Source organism: Anneissia japonica, unplaced genomic scaffold, assembly GCF_011630105.1.
Source record: "Anneissia japonica isolate Jap-2015-1 unplaced genomic scaffold, ASM1163010v1 scaffold1785_len1016330_cov206, whole genome shotgun sequence".
NCBI lineage: Eukaryota > Metazoa > Echinodermata > Crinoidea > Comatulida > Comatulidae > Anneissia > Anneissia japonica.
In genome coordinates, this window is record NW_022694363.1 from 181,835 (window position 1) to 197,356 (window position 15,522).

The 15,522-nt window shown below is 33.3% G+C and overlaps 1 protein-coding gene across 1 annotated transcript in view; it reads left to right on the forward strand.

Annotated features, from left to right (window-relative positions):
• Positions 1 to 15,522, forward strand: part of LOC117101028 (neurotrimin-like) — a 45,742-nt gene that overhangs the window by 9,750 nt on the left and 20,470 nt on the right. Inside the window, exon 4 of the mRNA XM_033240893.1 lies at positions 6,977 to 7,093. Within this exon, the coding sequence (XP_033096784.1) occupies positions 6,977 to 7,093 (117 nt within the window). The remainder of the gene's footprint in view (positions 1 to 6,976; positions 7,094 to 15,522) is intronic.

Consider the following 15,522-nt stretch of genomic DNA (forward strand, 5'->3'; position numbering starts at 1 on the left):
GTATAAGAGACAGCTGTATATGTTTCCTGGTAGCAAAAGTTCTAAGTTGAATTACCTATGGTAAATGTGTTTTTGAGGCACATTTTGTAAAGCTGTTTTTTCAAGAATTGATAGAAAAACCAACACAAAATTTATCAGTTGTTTATCTTTAGAGGCAATTTTCTCTAAAGTATGCTTTCAGACATCTAAAATAACACTAACTTATGTGAGGCCTCACCACAAAATGAGTCTCATGGTTAGAATATCAAAAGTTGAGTTTATATTATATTTGGGTAGATCACATTATAAGCTTTAATTTGGTCTTTAAATGGCTTCACTATGATATGATGTAGATCCAGAGATGTGAGCATTTAAATTAGGCCTACTTTTTTCAATATTAGTGATTTATAATTACCTTGACAATTTTATTTGGGCTCTGGAATGCTGCTAGTGTACGGTAGGCTACATAAAGGTAGGCCTAGGCTGCACTGTGAGTGTTAAGCATTGACCACGGCCCGGAGCAGGGAGGGAATTGTTATGCCTCTGTCTCTTATACACATCTAGATGTGTAAACTAGAGATCTATTTTAACTGCTGGTACTGATACTTTTTAGATCCATGTGCTGACGAACCCTGTGAAAATGGTGGAACTTGTATAGTTGTTGAAGGAGGGTACATTTGTAATTGTACCAACAATTTCAGTGGATTAAATTGCTCATGTGAGTTCAGATTGTAAAAATGATAGATAGGCTTTCAATTTACAATGCAACATTCATTTAGCATTCTTTCCAAAATTTAAAGCAAAAGTCAGAACTTTATTGTAATATAAATTAGAATATTATTTTAAAGCATCAAGCAATTGTTGTTTTGTTGTATTGTTTATGGTATGTAAACTTCACAACTTGAGCTATTTTTATATTAATTGACTAATTTTCATGAGTAGATTGCATCTATAAGGATGGCTGTTGCCAAGATGAGGGAGATATTTATAATTATGGGAATGGTACTTGCGGATGTATCTGTGGCGAATGTAGGCAATTCAATTACACCACAAATCAGTGTGAAAGTGAGTACACAATAAGCTACTGTACAGTTAATCTAAATCTGTTTTATAATAATGCGGACAATAGACACAATGGGCGACCAGAATCATGTGACTTACAGTTGACAAAATCATAAACAGACACAGTGACTGATGCTTACTATAAAAGAGTGCATGGTTTATTTCAAGTGTTTCTTCTGTAATCTAGGCCATGCTTCCCAAACTATAGGTTGTAATCCACAAGTGGGTTGCCAAACTTTTGCAATGGGTCATGGTCAATTTGGCAAAAAGCAATGCCAAAAAAAAAAAAAAAAAAAAAAAAAAAAAAAAAAAACTTTTAGCAGATCTGATGACTAAAATCATGTTTTTGGTGGAAATTTGTATGACAGCTTTTTTGTTCTGTATAAACTAGGTAAATCTACACTGTTTCAATTAATAACAAGTATAGGATTAAACTTGCCTAAGAAATTGCCTAGCATTATCCCATTAAATTTTGATTGTGTATAATTCCCTGTGTATTTTGGTTTGCTATAATGGTATCAAATATATGTGAGGTGTCATGACAAAATCAGTCTTGTGGTACACCAATTCAATTTGATATTTTTAGGAAAATATTATTTGAAGTGATATTTTGACAAAAATAGGGTTTCAATGTTTCTGATAAGCTTAACATACTGTATATGTTTCCTGGTAGCAAAAGTTCTAAGTTGAGTTACCTAAGGTAAATGTGTTTTTGAGGCACATTTTGTAAAGCTGTTTTTCAAGAATTGCTAGAAAAACCAACACAAAAGGTATCAGTTGTTTATCTTTAGAGGCAATTTTCTCTAAAGTATGCTTTCAGACATCTAAAATAACACTAACATACGTGAGGCCTCACCACAAAATGAGTCTCATGGTTAGAATATCAAAAGTTGAGTTTATATTATATTTGGGTAGATCACATTATAAGCTTTAATTTGGTCTTTAAATGGCTTCACTATGATATGATGTAGATCCAGAGATGTGAGCATTTAAATTAGGCCTACTTTTTTCAATATTAGTGATTTATAATTACCTTGACAATTTTATTTGGGCTCTGGAATGCTGCTAGTGTACGGTAGGCTACATAAAGGTAGGCCTAGGCTGCACTGTGAGTGTTAAGCATTGACCACGGCCCGGAGCAGGGAGGGAATTGTTATGCCTCGACTATATATTTCTGTAGTCGAGTACTGTAGCTAATAAATTAGAAAATAACACTTAACGGTACTGATTGCTCAACCAAACTTGGTCTAGGAAACAGGCTGGTGATAATAGGCCTCGGTGGTATGGTACATTTTAATGCCAGTACATAATAGTATTTTTTACATCATATGATGATCATTATCCTCGGCAGCAACTATAAACATCCTATGATTTAATATTAGATTGAAAATAACTGTAAAATAACACTCTTGCAATGAATAGGGGGATTCGTTTTCTTTTTCATGCTGCGATAACATTTGCCATGAATAATATTCTTGACTTGGGCCTACTGTAAGTACCTCAGCCGGCGACGACTCACTGCAGCAATATGCACGTTGTGAAGGTAACGTACCTTTCCTTGAAAAATTTCCAAGCCTTTATTCCCACTCCATTGGAGCCTTGCCAAACCAAACCAAACTGAAAATTTAATTTTGGAACACTTCAAAGTGATTTACCAAATTATAACTCCAACCAACCAACATTTGCAACATCAATGATGTGACTTGCATCAACGACAAGGCGAGGCCATATTCTGTCATCTCGCGATCTTGATAGATGTAAACCAACCCTTATATTGAAAATGACCTTACCCCAGCTGTACTCAACCTACAGTAGGACCAAAATAAAGCTTATATGTTCCTCTATCTAAATATATCAATAACTCAGTTTTCATTTTTTGTACCACTGTAAGACTCATTTTGTCCGACAGCTCACATATTATTTAAAGATTGAAATTATTTTATGAAAAAATAAAAAGTAGACTACATATTTTCAAGAATTTGGGTCAGTCAATCTAGGGCCACACAATAATTGTTTTCACTTACTGTAAGTCTTGTATTTCAATTAAGTTTGAAATGTTATTAAAAAGTTGTCTCATTTTCCCACTGGGACAAAAGGATGATCATAGTAAACAGAGATCACTGTAATCAGTAGCATATATCTAGAAGTCTTGAATGGGGGTGCTGATGGGTGGGGGAGGCGTGAAGGTGAAGTGAGGGCTCGATGATCTGTTGAGGGCCGCTAATTCACAAAATAAGGTGATTTTATTTGATTTTAACCACTTGACCATGATTTTGCGGGGGCACAACAATGGGAGGCGCAAGTAATTTTTGGAGAGGCGTGTGCCACCTGCACATCCTCCTAAGATACACCACTCACTGAGTGTAATACCAATGCCGAGCATCAAATTTTGCAGATTTTTTGTGCAATTTATTATAATGTTATTAGATGGGTCTCAGCTAATGTGGGAAATCACAACTTGGGTCCCAGAGAAAAACAGCTTAAGAAGTGGGGGAGGGATGTAAGGTACATTATTAAATGTTAAATAATGTTGGTTGGGACTCCAGTAAACTACTTTAAATCCCTTGGAAATGTTAAATTGTGAATACTGAATGGTTCTGCTATGCTCCTAATATACAGTACTGGCCCTAAATAATTCAAGAGAAACTATATAGGCCTTGGCCCCTATATACCTGCAGTCAGATTAGATACTGCAAGAATCTTCAATCCACATCATGCTAGTGGGAGACACTAGGTTACCATAGATTACTTGAATTCCATGCCTAAAATGCACAGAGAATGCTAGAATGAATATCAGTTCAAATTTTATTTCAGATTTCCCTGTACATACACAAGAAAAATACATAAAATACAGTTAAGCAGATAAATTATTTACAGAAACAGCACAAACTGTTGAAGTGTCTCATCCAGGATATGATGAATAATAGTAGGCCTACAATAGTCTACAACAACAGCAAGTGTTCGTCCAGTTCATATACATTTTTGACTCATACATGCAAGATTTCAAAACATCATTTAAGAGTATTGTTACTATTTATCATTCTGTTCATGAAACCATGGTAGTTTTTTCTATAGAATTCATAGTAAGATGGAAAATTTCTGTTTACAAACATGACTAGCACTACAGTGTCTTGGTATGAAAAGACTATTAACAATCACCTAATGCCTTTATTTCTAGTTTATTTCTCACATTATCATTTAGGGTACACTAAGTTACGAAGGATATGAATCCAACGCCTAAAAGGCACAGAGAATTCTAGAACGAGTATCAAAACACCATTTTTAACAATCAACTGCCTTTATTTGCATTTCTTGCATTGTTTTAAAATTACATTGTATGTTCAACTAAATGTCACATGATAATACTTGTTTGAGGTCGTCGATTGTGTCTATTGGTAAAATGTACTGATATAATTAACAGTGAATTGTTACATAACAAACTTAAAAGAAAATTAAAATGCGAGTCAGAAAAATAACCAGTAATGTAACTTTTGTGGAGAGAGGGAATTTGCACAATAGGAATGATACAGACAGCTCTATCACAATTGCACATGCAAATTCTAACTTGCCTGTCACTAAAATTCAAGAAATAATTTCAAATGAGCCTCAGAAAACATGTGTTTTAGTAGTTAAAAATTTGTATAAAAAATTGTTTGACATATTTGTATATTTTAGAGATACCAAAACATAAACGTTTGTATATATGGTAGCCCTACTTTCTAGTAAAACACTCATTAATTGCCTACCTGCTGATGGAAAAAAATGGAAAGATAGTATGATAGTTTCTGTGTGGAGCTATATTGTACAAACATGTTTAAAAGAAGGATAATATGTGTACTGTTGTTTAGATATAGACTATTGTGCATCCAATCCTTGTGAACATAATGGCACTTGTATACCTGCTAAGTGCAACTTCACATGTGAATGTACAACGGACTACAGTGGGTCATTTTGTGAAAATTTCGAGATTCAATCTAGTGAGTAAAAACATGGATACTGCTATTGCTTGTGATGGGCTGCATTCATGTCACATTCATTGTGCTTTGTATCGCTTTAAAGATGTATTGTCCACTGAAAATGAAAAAAAAAAAACATAAAAATTAATTTAGAAAGTAACTTTCTCATTTTGCAATAACGTACAATTGTTTAACATGAGCGTAGAAATGATTGAATTTAATAAATTTGTTCCCTTATTTTTATGCTTAATAATGCTAATAAAACACTACCACTGACTGAAAGTGCTCAATACACAATTTCCTTGTTCAAAGTTGATTATTTTTATGTTACAAAAATTATTTCTATGATATTTTTTGGTTATTTTTATGGGTTAATGCATCTTTAATTAAAAAGAAGTTTGCTTCAAATCAAAAAGTAATGAATAAATTATTGTACATTTGTGTCATACTTGTCTGTAGTCATAACTTTACTCACAACCTTACGCTAACATTGCATCCTGTCAAGATTCGGACCCATACCATCCTAAGATATAGTTAGATGTATGTTGAATTTGTATTACGTGCTTTGTAGACTGTTTTGTGTCCTCTATACCTTGTTTGTGGTATTTACCTTTGCACATTGGGGAGGGGATAAGGAAAGACACTGACAGGAAATACAGTAGAACCTCGTTTTTACGTACCCCAGTTATACGAACCCTCGGTTTTACGTACGCCTTGTATTGACGATGATGTCATCAAGAACCCCGAAAATATTCAAAACAAACAGCCCTTTCCAGAGCAACCATAAGTAAAAAGACTATGTAACAATAAACTAAAACAATAAACAAACCATAATGCAACGTATTTTCGTTAAACAGCAACGTTGATTGAGTAATATCGGGTTGTTATAATCTAAAACCACGTGAACTTAGTGAGATGAACAACTACCGATGGTGGTCAAAATAATTGCTTTCCTCCTTAGCTTCGTGTGGCAACCATAGAATAACTTGTCTGGTCGAATTTTCTACACGAAGCTGAGTAGACATAGTTTCATACACGATCGCTAATTGGTTGGCTCGCCCAGAGCATAGCACATGGTTGCTGTTTCACGTACACGAACACTAATTGGTTGGCTCGCCCAGTGCAGCGCACATGGTTTTAGTTTGTCTCAACAGGCCCAGACAATAACACAGCTCTGTTGTTTAGAATAGGCATGAAGGGGAATTCCTAAGTTATACCTTTGTCGTATAGGTAATCTTACAATATTTTCATGTTCTTTAGTTAAATAAAAGATATAAAGTGATGAATTAATACACTAGACACATGGTTTTATTTGAACACTTTATTATGACATCGTAAAGTGATGAATAAAAACACTAAACACATGGTTTTATTTGTAGGCCTAGAGGCTAGGTCTAGCCTAGGTAACATCGTTCGTTCATACATACGTTTATTGAGCGTTACGTACGTATTAGGTCAAAGGTTACCACAAATTTAACCCAACCTCTATTTTACGAATCGCCCGATTTAAGTATGCCCTCCGGTCCCGTACCGTACGTAAAATTGAGGTTCTACTGTACTGCTATAAATAGATATATTTTGTTGTATTATGTTCATTTTGTACTTGGATTGTAATCTAGAAAATGTAATTTTGAATCTAATCCATGTAAGAGTGGAGAGGACAAGAAAAAATGTATAATTTTAAACCAAGAGTTCATAAAAGTCAATAATGTGTAGAAATATTAGTAGTTTCAATAATGTGTAGAAATATTTAGTTCAATTTTTATATTTTTTCTCATGAATTGATTTGCCTTAAAACAAATGTTGATAAGTTCCATAGGGATTATTTTTTATTATATTAATAAACCAGTACTCACTGTTTTGACAAATTTGTTGGTCATTAGAAAGTATCTGAATATTTAAAAGTTGGTTTATTTCTGCGGCCAGACCTTTGTATTTGTATTTTAAAACAATATTAATAATTCAGTCTTATTTCTTAGCACCATGTAGCTTATCTTGTCAAAATGGAGGCACATGTCAAATCGTTAACGATACTGAGAAATGCGTATGTCCAACTGGATTTGAAGGGCAATATTGTCAGCACAACAAAACCCACAGTGAGTAGCCCACACTTACTGTAGATGTTTATACTACTGTACTGCTTTTGCATGGTTTGTACAAATGAAAAGCTATAGAATCCACAAAATAATGTAAGCGTGAGCAGCTCAATAGACCAAATTACTTAGAACTTTTCAAATGAGATCACAAAAGCACCAAATTCCTACAGTACACTTATGCACTTAGTGTATATTAAGTTGACCATTAGGTTGGCGGGTAATTTTATAACAATTATGTATACACATTCAGCCTACTCTAAATACTGTAATTTTGTATGAAATATTAAAACTATTGCACTAAAAGAATGTTATTAGAATGCGAAATTAAGATACGATTATCTTGCACTTACTGTAGGCTTTGCTTGATGATGCTATGCTCGATTTGTACTTTTGCTTTTAGTTCAAATTTACAAATACAGTGTGATTAAGGAGTTTTAAATTGGTATGTTGATGTAGGAGTAGTATAATTTGAATCCGGATGTGTGGTCAGCATTGTGGTGAAAATTATGTTATTGATTGTTTATTAATATTACTCTAATAATAATAATATTTATTCGGCAAAGTAAAAAGTATACATACAATATTCTTGCCAGGAGTTAGTAATAGGCATAAGCCCAAACAGTAAACTGCTCTTACTCCATTATCAAAAACAAATACAATTACAATACAATATAGATATATACAAAAAAGTAAATTCAAAATAAATTGATTTAACTATAACAAAATGAAAAACAGAGATAATTAATAGTTATTATTATTAATATTTTGAGATCAAGTGTTTTTTGACCTGGGCTTTAAAGTCCGAAATGGATGTACATTGTTTAATTTCATTAGGAAGTTGTTCCCATAATCTAGGAAAAATAACAAAAGATGAATTTAAAAATGTAGTAGTCTTGGCTTTCCAATGTATTAATCGCCCTTCACACCTTTCACTTGATCTCACAAGATTATTAAACGACAATGGACATTGGCCATGCATTATGTACATTTATGTACATTATTGCAAAACTGCTAGTACATTTTCTTGTGGTAGTAGTGTTTTTTATAGAAATTTGTGTTGTATTATGCCTGTCCATTATTAGTTTTACAGTACCATGCTTTCTAGTCTGCACATTGTGTTTCTGAGTGTTTTTTGAATTTTACTTACTGTAATTGGAAGGGAAAAAAATCAGGGTTTTTTCCAATTCCAAATTTTTACACATACATAAAATAAGTCTAGTGTTTCCATAGTTAGGCAAATCCGAGTTCTTGATTTACTGTTTCCTTTTAAAAAAATTGCTCAAATGAGAAATAATATGCAATTATTGTCAGCTGTCAGCCAATATTTTCTTTCAAAATTGCCTTTGGCTTTAGGCAATTTTTTCAGGAAATTCATTTTCTTTAGCTTTTGGTCTACCATCTTTCCACAGCTGTCATTGTAGTGCTAGGTGTAAGTAAGAAATGCTATCATAGAAGCTAAATATTTCTTGTGCAGTTTTGTTTGACCCGGTTTACAGCAAATTACAAAATATAAATATACACAGAGCACCGTAAATAATGAAAAATAGGGACGTTGCAGAAGCCTAATCAATGCCCTTTAAATAAAATATAAGTATAAAAGGTAAGAAAAGAAAATTCAAGTAATAATAAAGATAAAAATTGATAAAATATAATATTAATAAGAGAGAATTAATAAATAAAAATAAATTCAAGATTTAATAATTTGTTTTATCTAGCTTAACAATACACTTATCTAAATACTATAAGCCGATTGATTCAAATTGAGATGGATGATGAAGTAAAAACCATTCTTTTATATGATTGTATTTTTTTTTAACAGATTTGGCATTTGGTTGAAAAAAATTACATGGTTTGGGATAGAAAACTAAAGTTGGATTTACAATGATGATTTCAACATTGACTTTATACAATTAATGCCATATTCCATTGTGTTTCTGATGTATTTCCTAAAGTTTCCCTTGGTAGGATGATTTCCTGTTGGGTAAACATTCTATTCATTCTGGTAATTCAACCTTTAATACTATAATGACTACTTTTCAGTTAGATTTAATAAATACCAGTAATATTTGGTAGAACTCTTCTCAGTTATTTTTATATGATTTTGGCTGTTGGCACGAAATTGAAATCCCACAAATAATAAATAGGGCTTAATTTTTTTTTTTTACTGTATAATTGGATAATAATAAATAACAATAGGTTACATATGCACCAAATACATCTCCAAAGTAACATGGTGTATACCAAGTCTATAGTGTTTACATTTTGATGTATTTACTTGGCTTAGATTGTATTATGGCATTTTCTTTATTCTAGTGAACAGTACTTTGTACTATGAATTGTCAGGGAAATACCGCATAGGGACCATCTCAGAAGTAAACTTATAGTTTAGATTTGGATGTTCATGATAAACTTAGCTGTATGAGGAAATGAGTTGTTGCTTTACATGAAAAAACCAACAAAACTTACTAATTAATAGGATGATTTTGATGTTATATAGTGTGACTACTACTTTCCGATATTCAAATCTCTGGGCTGCAAACCAAAATAGCAACGATTATGTAAAACTAAATATTTTTAGTATGTAACTCTAAGCCATGAAGATTCAGTATTTCAAACTTCTGTTGGGATGAAGATAAGCATCAACAATTGTGACAACAATAGTTTTAACTTTTACTTGGTGTGCAACAGAGGCAAGTGGGTAATAATAATAAATTATTATTTTATGTGCATTATGCCAAAGATTTCTTTACAGTATTACCCAGTCTTCACTATTGCACATGTCCAAACAGAAGATACTAGTAGAATGTATGCTTGGGGAATCTATGGAGGGAATGAGGAGCAGGACGCGATTTTTTTTTCCGTACGAAACATTTGCATGAAACTTCACTCGGGCCATCTCGGATTGACTCGACTCGAGTTTGATACGAGGAACAAGAGCAGACACTTCGCAATTTCGTGACGCTGAGTTTTACTTTTGTTGCTCTTTCTATGTTTACCTACAGTAGGCCTATGAAATCTTACGGATTTATGGGATGTACGTGTGTAACTAACTGTAACCTTCTTGGATGTTATTAAATGGTAGTATAATATCTACAACAACAACAGCTAGTACCCACCTTTATAAAGTGTAGATAGGTACACCAAAAGCTGACAGAAAGAAGATAAACTACAGGCCTAAAGCAGGCTGAGTTAAGTCCTACCTACCATAGGCCCTCCCTAAACTAGGCCTAGGTCCCTAGGCTAGGGTCCTAGGCTGACACCAACAGTCACGCTTCACATGACGTTGATTGAAATTTTGAAAAAAGGGGAAAAAAATTGAAGCATGAAATAAAAAATAGAGTGCATAAAAGAAATATTATTAAATAATAATAAATAAAAAAAAAAGCGTATATTTTTAGTAGTTAGTAGGCCTAGGTAAATATGCAAAACCCAGATCTAACTAAAAAAAAAAAAAAAATTGTCACAGTATGTAACTCAAGTTCAAATAACACTTTCATTACTCGTGCAGCCCAATCAAATATTATGTCATTTTAAACGACCCATTAGCATTAGCATGGTAACATCAATGTATTTTTAAAAAATCAGACAGCGACGTTCTCTCAGAAGTTGTTTTGCATTTTGTAGACGTTTATCTGTTGATGACCTTTTGACTTCCTGAATTCTGCAATATGAGATTTTCGGCCCGAGTCGATTCGGTCGAGACGGCCCGGGTGGAGTTTCATGTAAATGTTCCGTACGAAAAAAAAAATCTCGAGCAGGACCCCGTATCGAGAAAAGATACACCCTACTCAGGATATTAGGATAGTCTCTGTCTCTAGCCCACTTATGCTTTGTTGGGAACGAATGGTGGGTCACCAAATTAGCTATACTGATAGGTTCGCCATATCAAAAAGTTTGAATACCAAAGATTTGGACTAATTGATCAAAAACATTTTAAATAATGATAAACATTTTGATCCCCAGTTTAAAAATAAATTTTCTAAGACAAACAATTTTAAACAAGGAATGCTACAGAAGAGTCCAAACCAAGTTGCTGACTAGAGCCTCGTTCATGGTACCAGAATAAAAATTCCTGGTAGGGTTCACAGGGAGAGTTTTTAATGTCTTCACAATATTAGGGATTGTCAATCAAAATTAATGTTTTTTGTCGTAGCGTTGGATCACGGGGCCGGCCTGTCCTGGATGAGGGGGGTTGGGGGAGATAAGGGAGGGGCTAAATGTGAAGTCAACCCTTTACTTTACCTAAGCTTGGAATTTCAATATTCGGTAAAATATGGTAGAGTTGGGAACTAAGCACAATATTTTTACAAATACAGGTATGAAAAGCATTATAAAATTAGTGAAACTAGTTGAAAGGCAGGGGTAGGCATTAAAATGGGTCACAAGTCCAAAGTGAATCTTTGATTTATCACCATCTGGCCATATGAAGTGGCCTACAGGCCACACTTTGCACAGCTGTGTTGTAAGGTGCAAGACTGCACTGAAGTAGTCAGTTCTCTACTTTGTATTCTTAAAGATTTAAGTTAAAGAAATGTGTTTATCCCAACAGCTGGCCAAATGCAGGAAGAATAAACCATAATTTTTAATTTTGAAGGACATAAGTAATTTTTCGTATCATACGGACAAGGAGTAAACTTTCCCATACTATAATAGAAATGTTTTACTGACATTTCTTCTGTAATTCTGTAACCATGCTTTAGAACTTTTACTTTTTTATTTTCTTAGCATTTTAATGTTTATTAAAAAACTTAATATAATTATGCATAATTGCAAATGATTTTTTAGATTCACATTTGAATTTTCATTGAAAATTGGTAGAAGTTAAATATTCCTAAACCAAATTCCTAAAGAAAAAAAAAAAACGTAGCTGCAAATTATAAATCATTTTGAAATAGGATGCTTAGAAGCAAATCAGGATAAAGAACAGAAAGAAGGAAATGTTAGATTGAAGAACTTGTTATTTGAATGTTATTTTATTACCTTGGGCATGGGGCCACACAACAATAGATTAAGATTATTCTAGACTGTTATTGTTGTTGTGGCACCATGGAAACTGTAACCTGGTAACCATCCAGAATGCAAAGAAGTCAAAGTTAATCATAAGTAGGATTATGAGCATGCACATTAATAAAGATTTCATGAATTAATTAAACTTATGAATTCATTAAAATTATTTATTCAAGAAATAAACGTCTATAATTTGGAAGTTTGCCAAGATCATTACGTTGCTATTGAATCCTATTGATACTTCTATGGATTATTAGTATTGTTCCATTATTTTGTAGATTGTCAATTCTATGTACTGTATTCTGGTTTCTATATATACTGGTTATAATCAGTTGGATTAGTGTTAATAGCAACCTTCTGCTTCTTGTGTTTATAATCAGGGAGTTGTTAAATAATGTAGGTCTGTATTGTATCTATAGGTTTGTATATCTAAATTAGCATACCCATTGAATGTGTACATGTAGTTTAAGTGTTATTGTCAGTTGTATCATACAGTAATTTACAGTACAGTGTTTACTGTTTTATTTTTGAGGTATGCCATGAATGCCAACATTTGCTATTTATTTTCCAAAACAATAATTTGTAATTGTTTTTTGAGATTGGATCATACTGTGTCTGTTGCAATGTATTTTTATTTTATTTATTTTCTTAGTGAACATACGGCTTTAGATCGGCAGCACTCAAGGGTGGTGCGTTCAACTTAAATACAATACTAATTAAACATAATTGATACAAACGTATACCTACAAATCTTTACCTCATTCTAAAATAAATGTTCACATTGTACCATTATTAGATGGGTTTGTAATTTGTGAGTTTGTGGGTTTGGTAATGATGAAATTGACAAGAATTAATTCAATTGAATCACACAGTCTTTCTTTTTCAATTATACATCCATGGATAGAGCAACCACAGAAGTGATGCAATGATCTTGTATTCATGTTTACATGAAATAGTCTGATTATGTAGATAACTAGGGATCATCTTAAAAAACACACATCACACATAAGTTCACATAAGTATGAGTAAACAGCTATTGTATATATATTGATTTCCTTCATAGCTTAGGTCTTTAGGGGAATCCCCTTTTTCTAGCGTTATCATGTTTTTAAGGCAAAGCATAGGGCAAAGTACTGTATATGATCTGTGAAAGATTGAATGTTACACAGTAATATGCTGCTACTTCCTTATTAAAGAAATGACTATGTAAAAATTGTATGCTGTCATCATTGCACATTAATTTATTCACGAAAGCAACGCCCATGTTTTTGGCGTTGTGCCAAAATTGTTATGTTGCCAGGACATTAATTATATTCCTTAATATTCTACCTACCTGAGCCAGCAAGAAAAAACAAATTGTTTCTCATCCAGTCTTTTGAACAAATGAAAAAGGTAGACCCCTTTTCCTTGATATCAGTTTTTCAGGTTAAATGTTTATGTTGCTTTTGCTTTATAACACTGTATCTGACTAAAGCCTGGTTTCCATAGAATCGCTACACAGACGCTACAGCATTTTGACTGCAGTCCTTGCTCTACGTAGCTGTTCCCAATGCAATTGGGAGCTCCCTGATTCAAATGACCAATCAGCATTGCCAAATGAGTCGGCAATGCTGAGTGTAGCGATTTTGATGGAAACCAGGCTTGATAATATTATGAAGTTGATGGATATGAAAACTTGAAACTATTAATTAATGAGATGTATTAATTAATATTATTCCATTTTAACATATTGCAATGCTAAATGCCACAAATATACATGTTTTTCATTTCAGCCAGATAGATTTTATTGTGCAAATACTGTATATATAAGTTTTTCGGTGTATTTTACTCAAGCAGTTGTGATCTTCATGTGAATATGATATTGTGCAAAATGTTCATTTTTTTATTCAGAATTCACTACTACTATTACGTATAATAACGGTAAGGTTTCATTACATTATTCTTGATATCATTGCATCTGTTGCGGGCTACTTGCTTCCTTGCATTTAATCGTTTTATTGGTTGTTCAGTAGAACCTCGATTTTACGTACGGTACGGGACCAGAGGGCGTACATAAATCGGGGGATTCTTAAAATAGAGGTTGGGTTAAATTGTGGTAACCTTTGACCTAATACGTACGTAATGCTCAATAAACATATGTATGAATGAAAGATGTTACCTAGGCTAGACCTCTATAGCATCTAGGCCTATGAACAAAACCATGTGTTGAGTGTTTTTATTCATCACTTTACGATGTCATAATAAAGTGTTAAAATAAAACCATGTATCTAGAGTATTAATTCATCACTTTATATCTATCTTTTATTTAACTAAAGAACATGAAAATATTGTAAGATTACCTATACTACAAAGGTATAACTTGGGAATTCCCCTTCATGCCTATTCTAAACAACAGAGCTGTGGTGTTGTCTGGGCCTGTTGAGACAAACTAAAACCATGTGTGCTGCACTGGGCGAGCCAACCAATTAGCGTTCCTGTACGAAACTATAGCCTTTCCAGTTTCTTATTGGCCAGTGATTCGATCATCATATTGTTGGTATCCGGATCGGGATTTTCTCGCATGGACGCACGGCAGCTAACGGTTAGCAGGATCCAGATCCTGCTAAGCGTTAGCTGCCGTGTGAGAACATAGCCATTGTCTACTCAGCTTCGTGTAGAAAAAAAAATCGCAATTATTTTGAGCACCATCGGTAGTTGTTCATCTCACTCAGTTCACGTGGTTTTAGATTATAACAACCTGATATTAGACTCAATCTACAGTACGTTGCTGTTTAATGAAAATACGTTGCATTATGGTTTGTTTATTGTTATAGTCTTTTCACTTATGGTTGCTCTGAAAAGGGCCATTTGTTTTGAATATTTCCGGGGTTTTTGATGACGTCATTGTCGATACAAGGCGTACGTAAAACCGAGGGTTCGTTTAACTGGGGTACTAGCCTGGGTGCAGTAGGAAATTAGCGGGAAAAAAGTAAAGGAAAATTTATTTTTGGTTTTTCTGAATCAGTATATTATATAGTGTCTCAGAAAAAAAATCCCCATTAGAGCTTGGGCAATTTTTTTTATAGTACTTTAAAATTTTGACTTAAAATATCCTATTTTGGGCTAATTAGGATGGGGTAGGGGAAACAAATGTATGTTTTTAGTCACTTTTAAATATGCTATGTATATCAAATGTAACGAGAACTTGGCTAAATAGTTACTCCTCATTCTCGTTAAAAAATTTAATCGGAATAATGACGTCATCACAAAAAATTCCAAGATGGCTGCCATTTTGGCGGTAAAACTCTTTTAAAATGTAAATTTAACTTTATTGTTATCGAAGCAATTTCAAAACAATATATATCCATACACACACATAAACACACACACACACACCTGTCTCTTATACACATCTAGATGTGTCTAAGAGACAGTAGTGATAC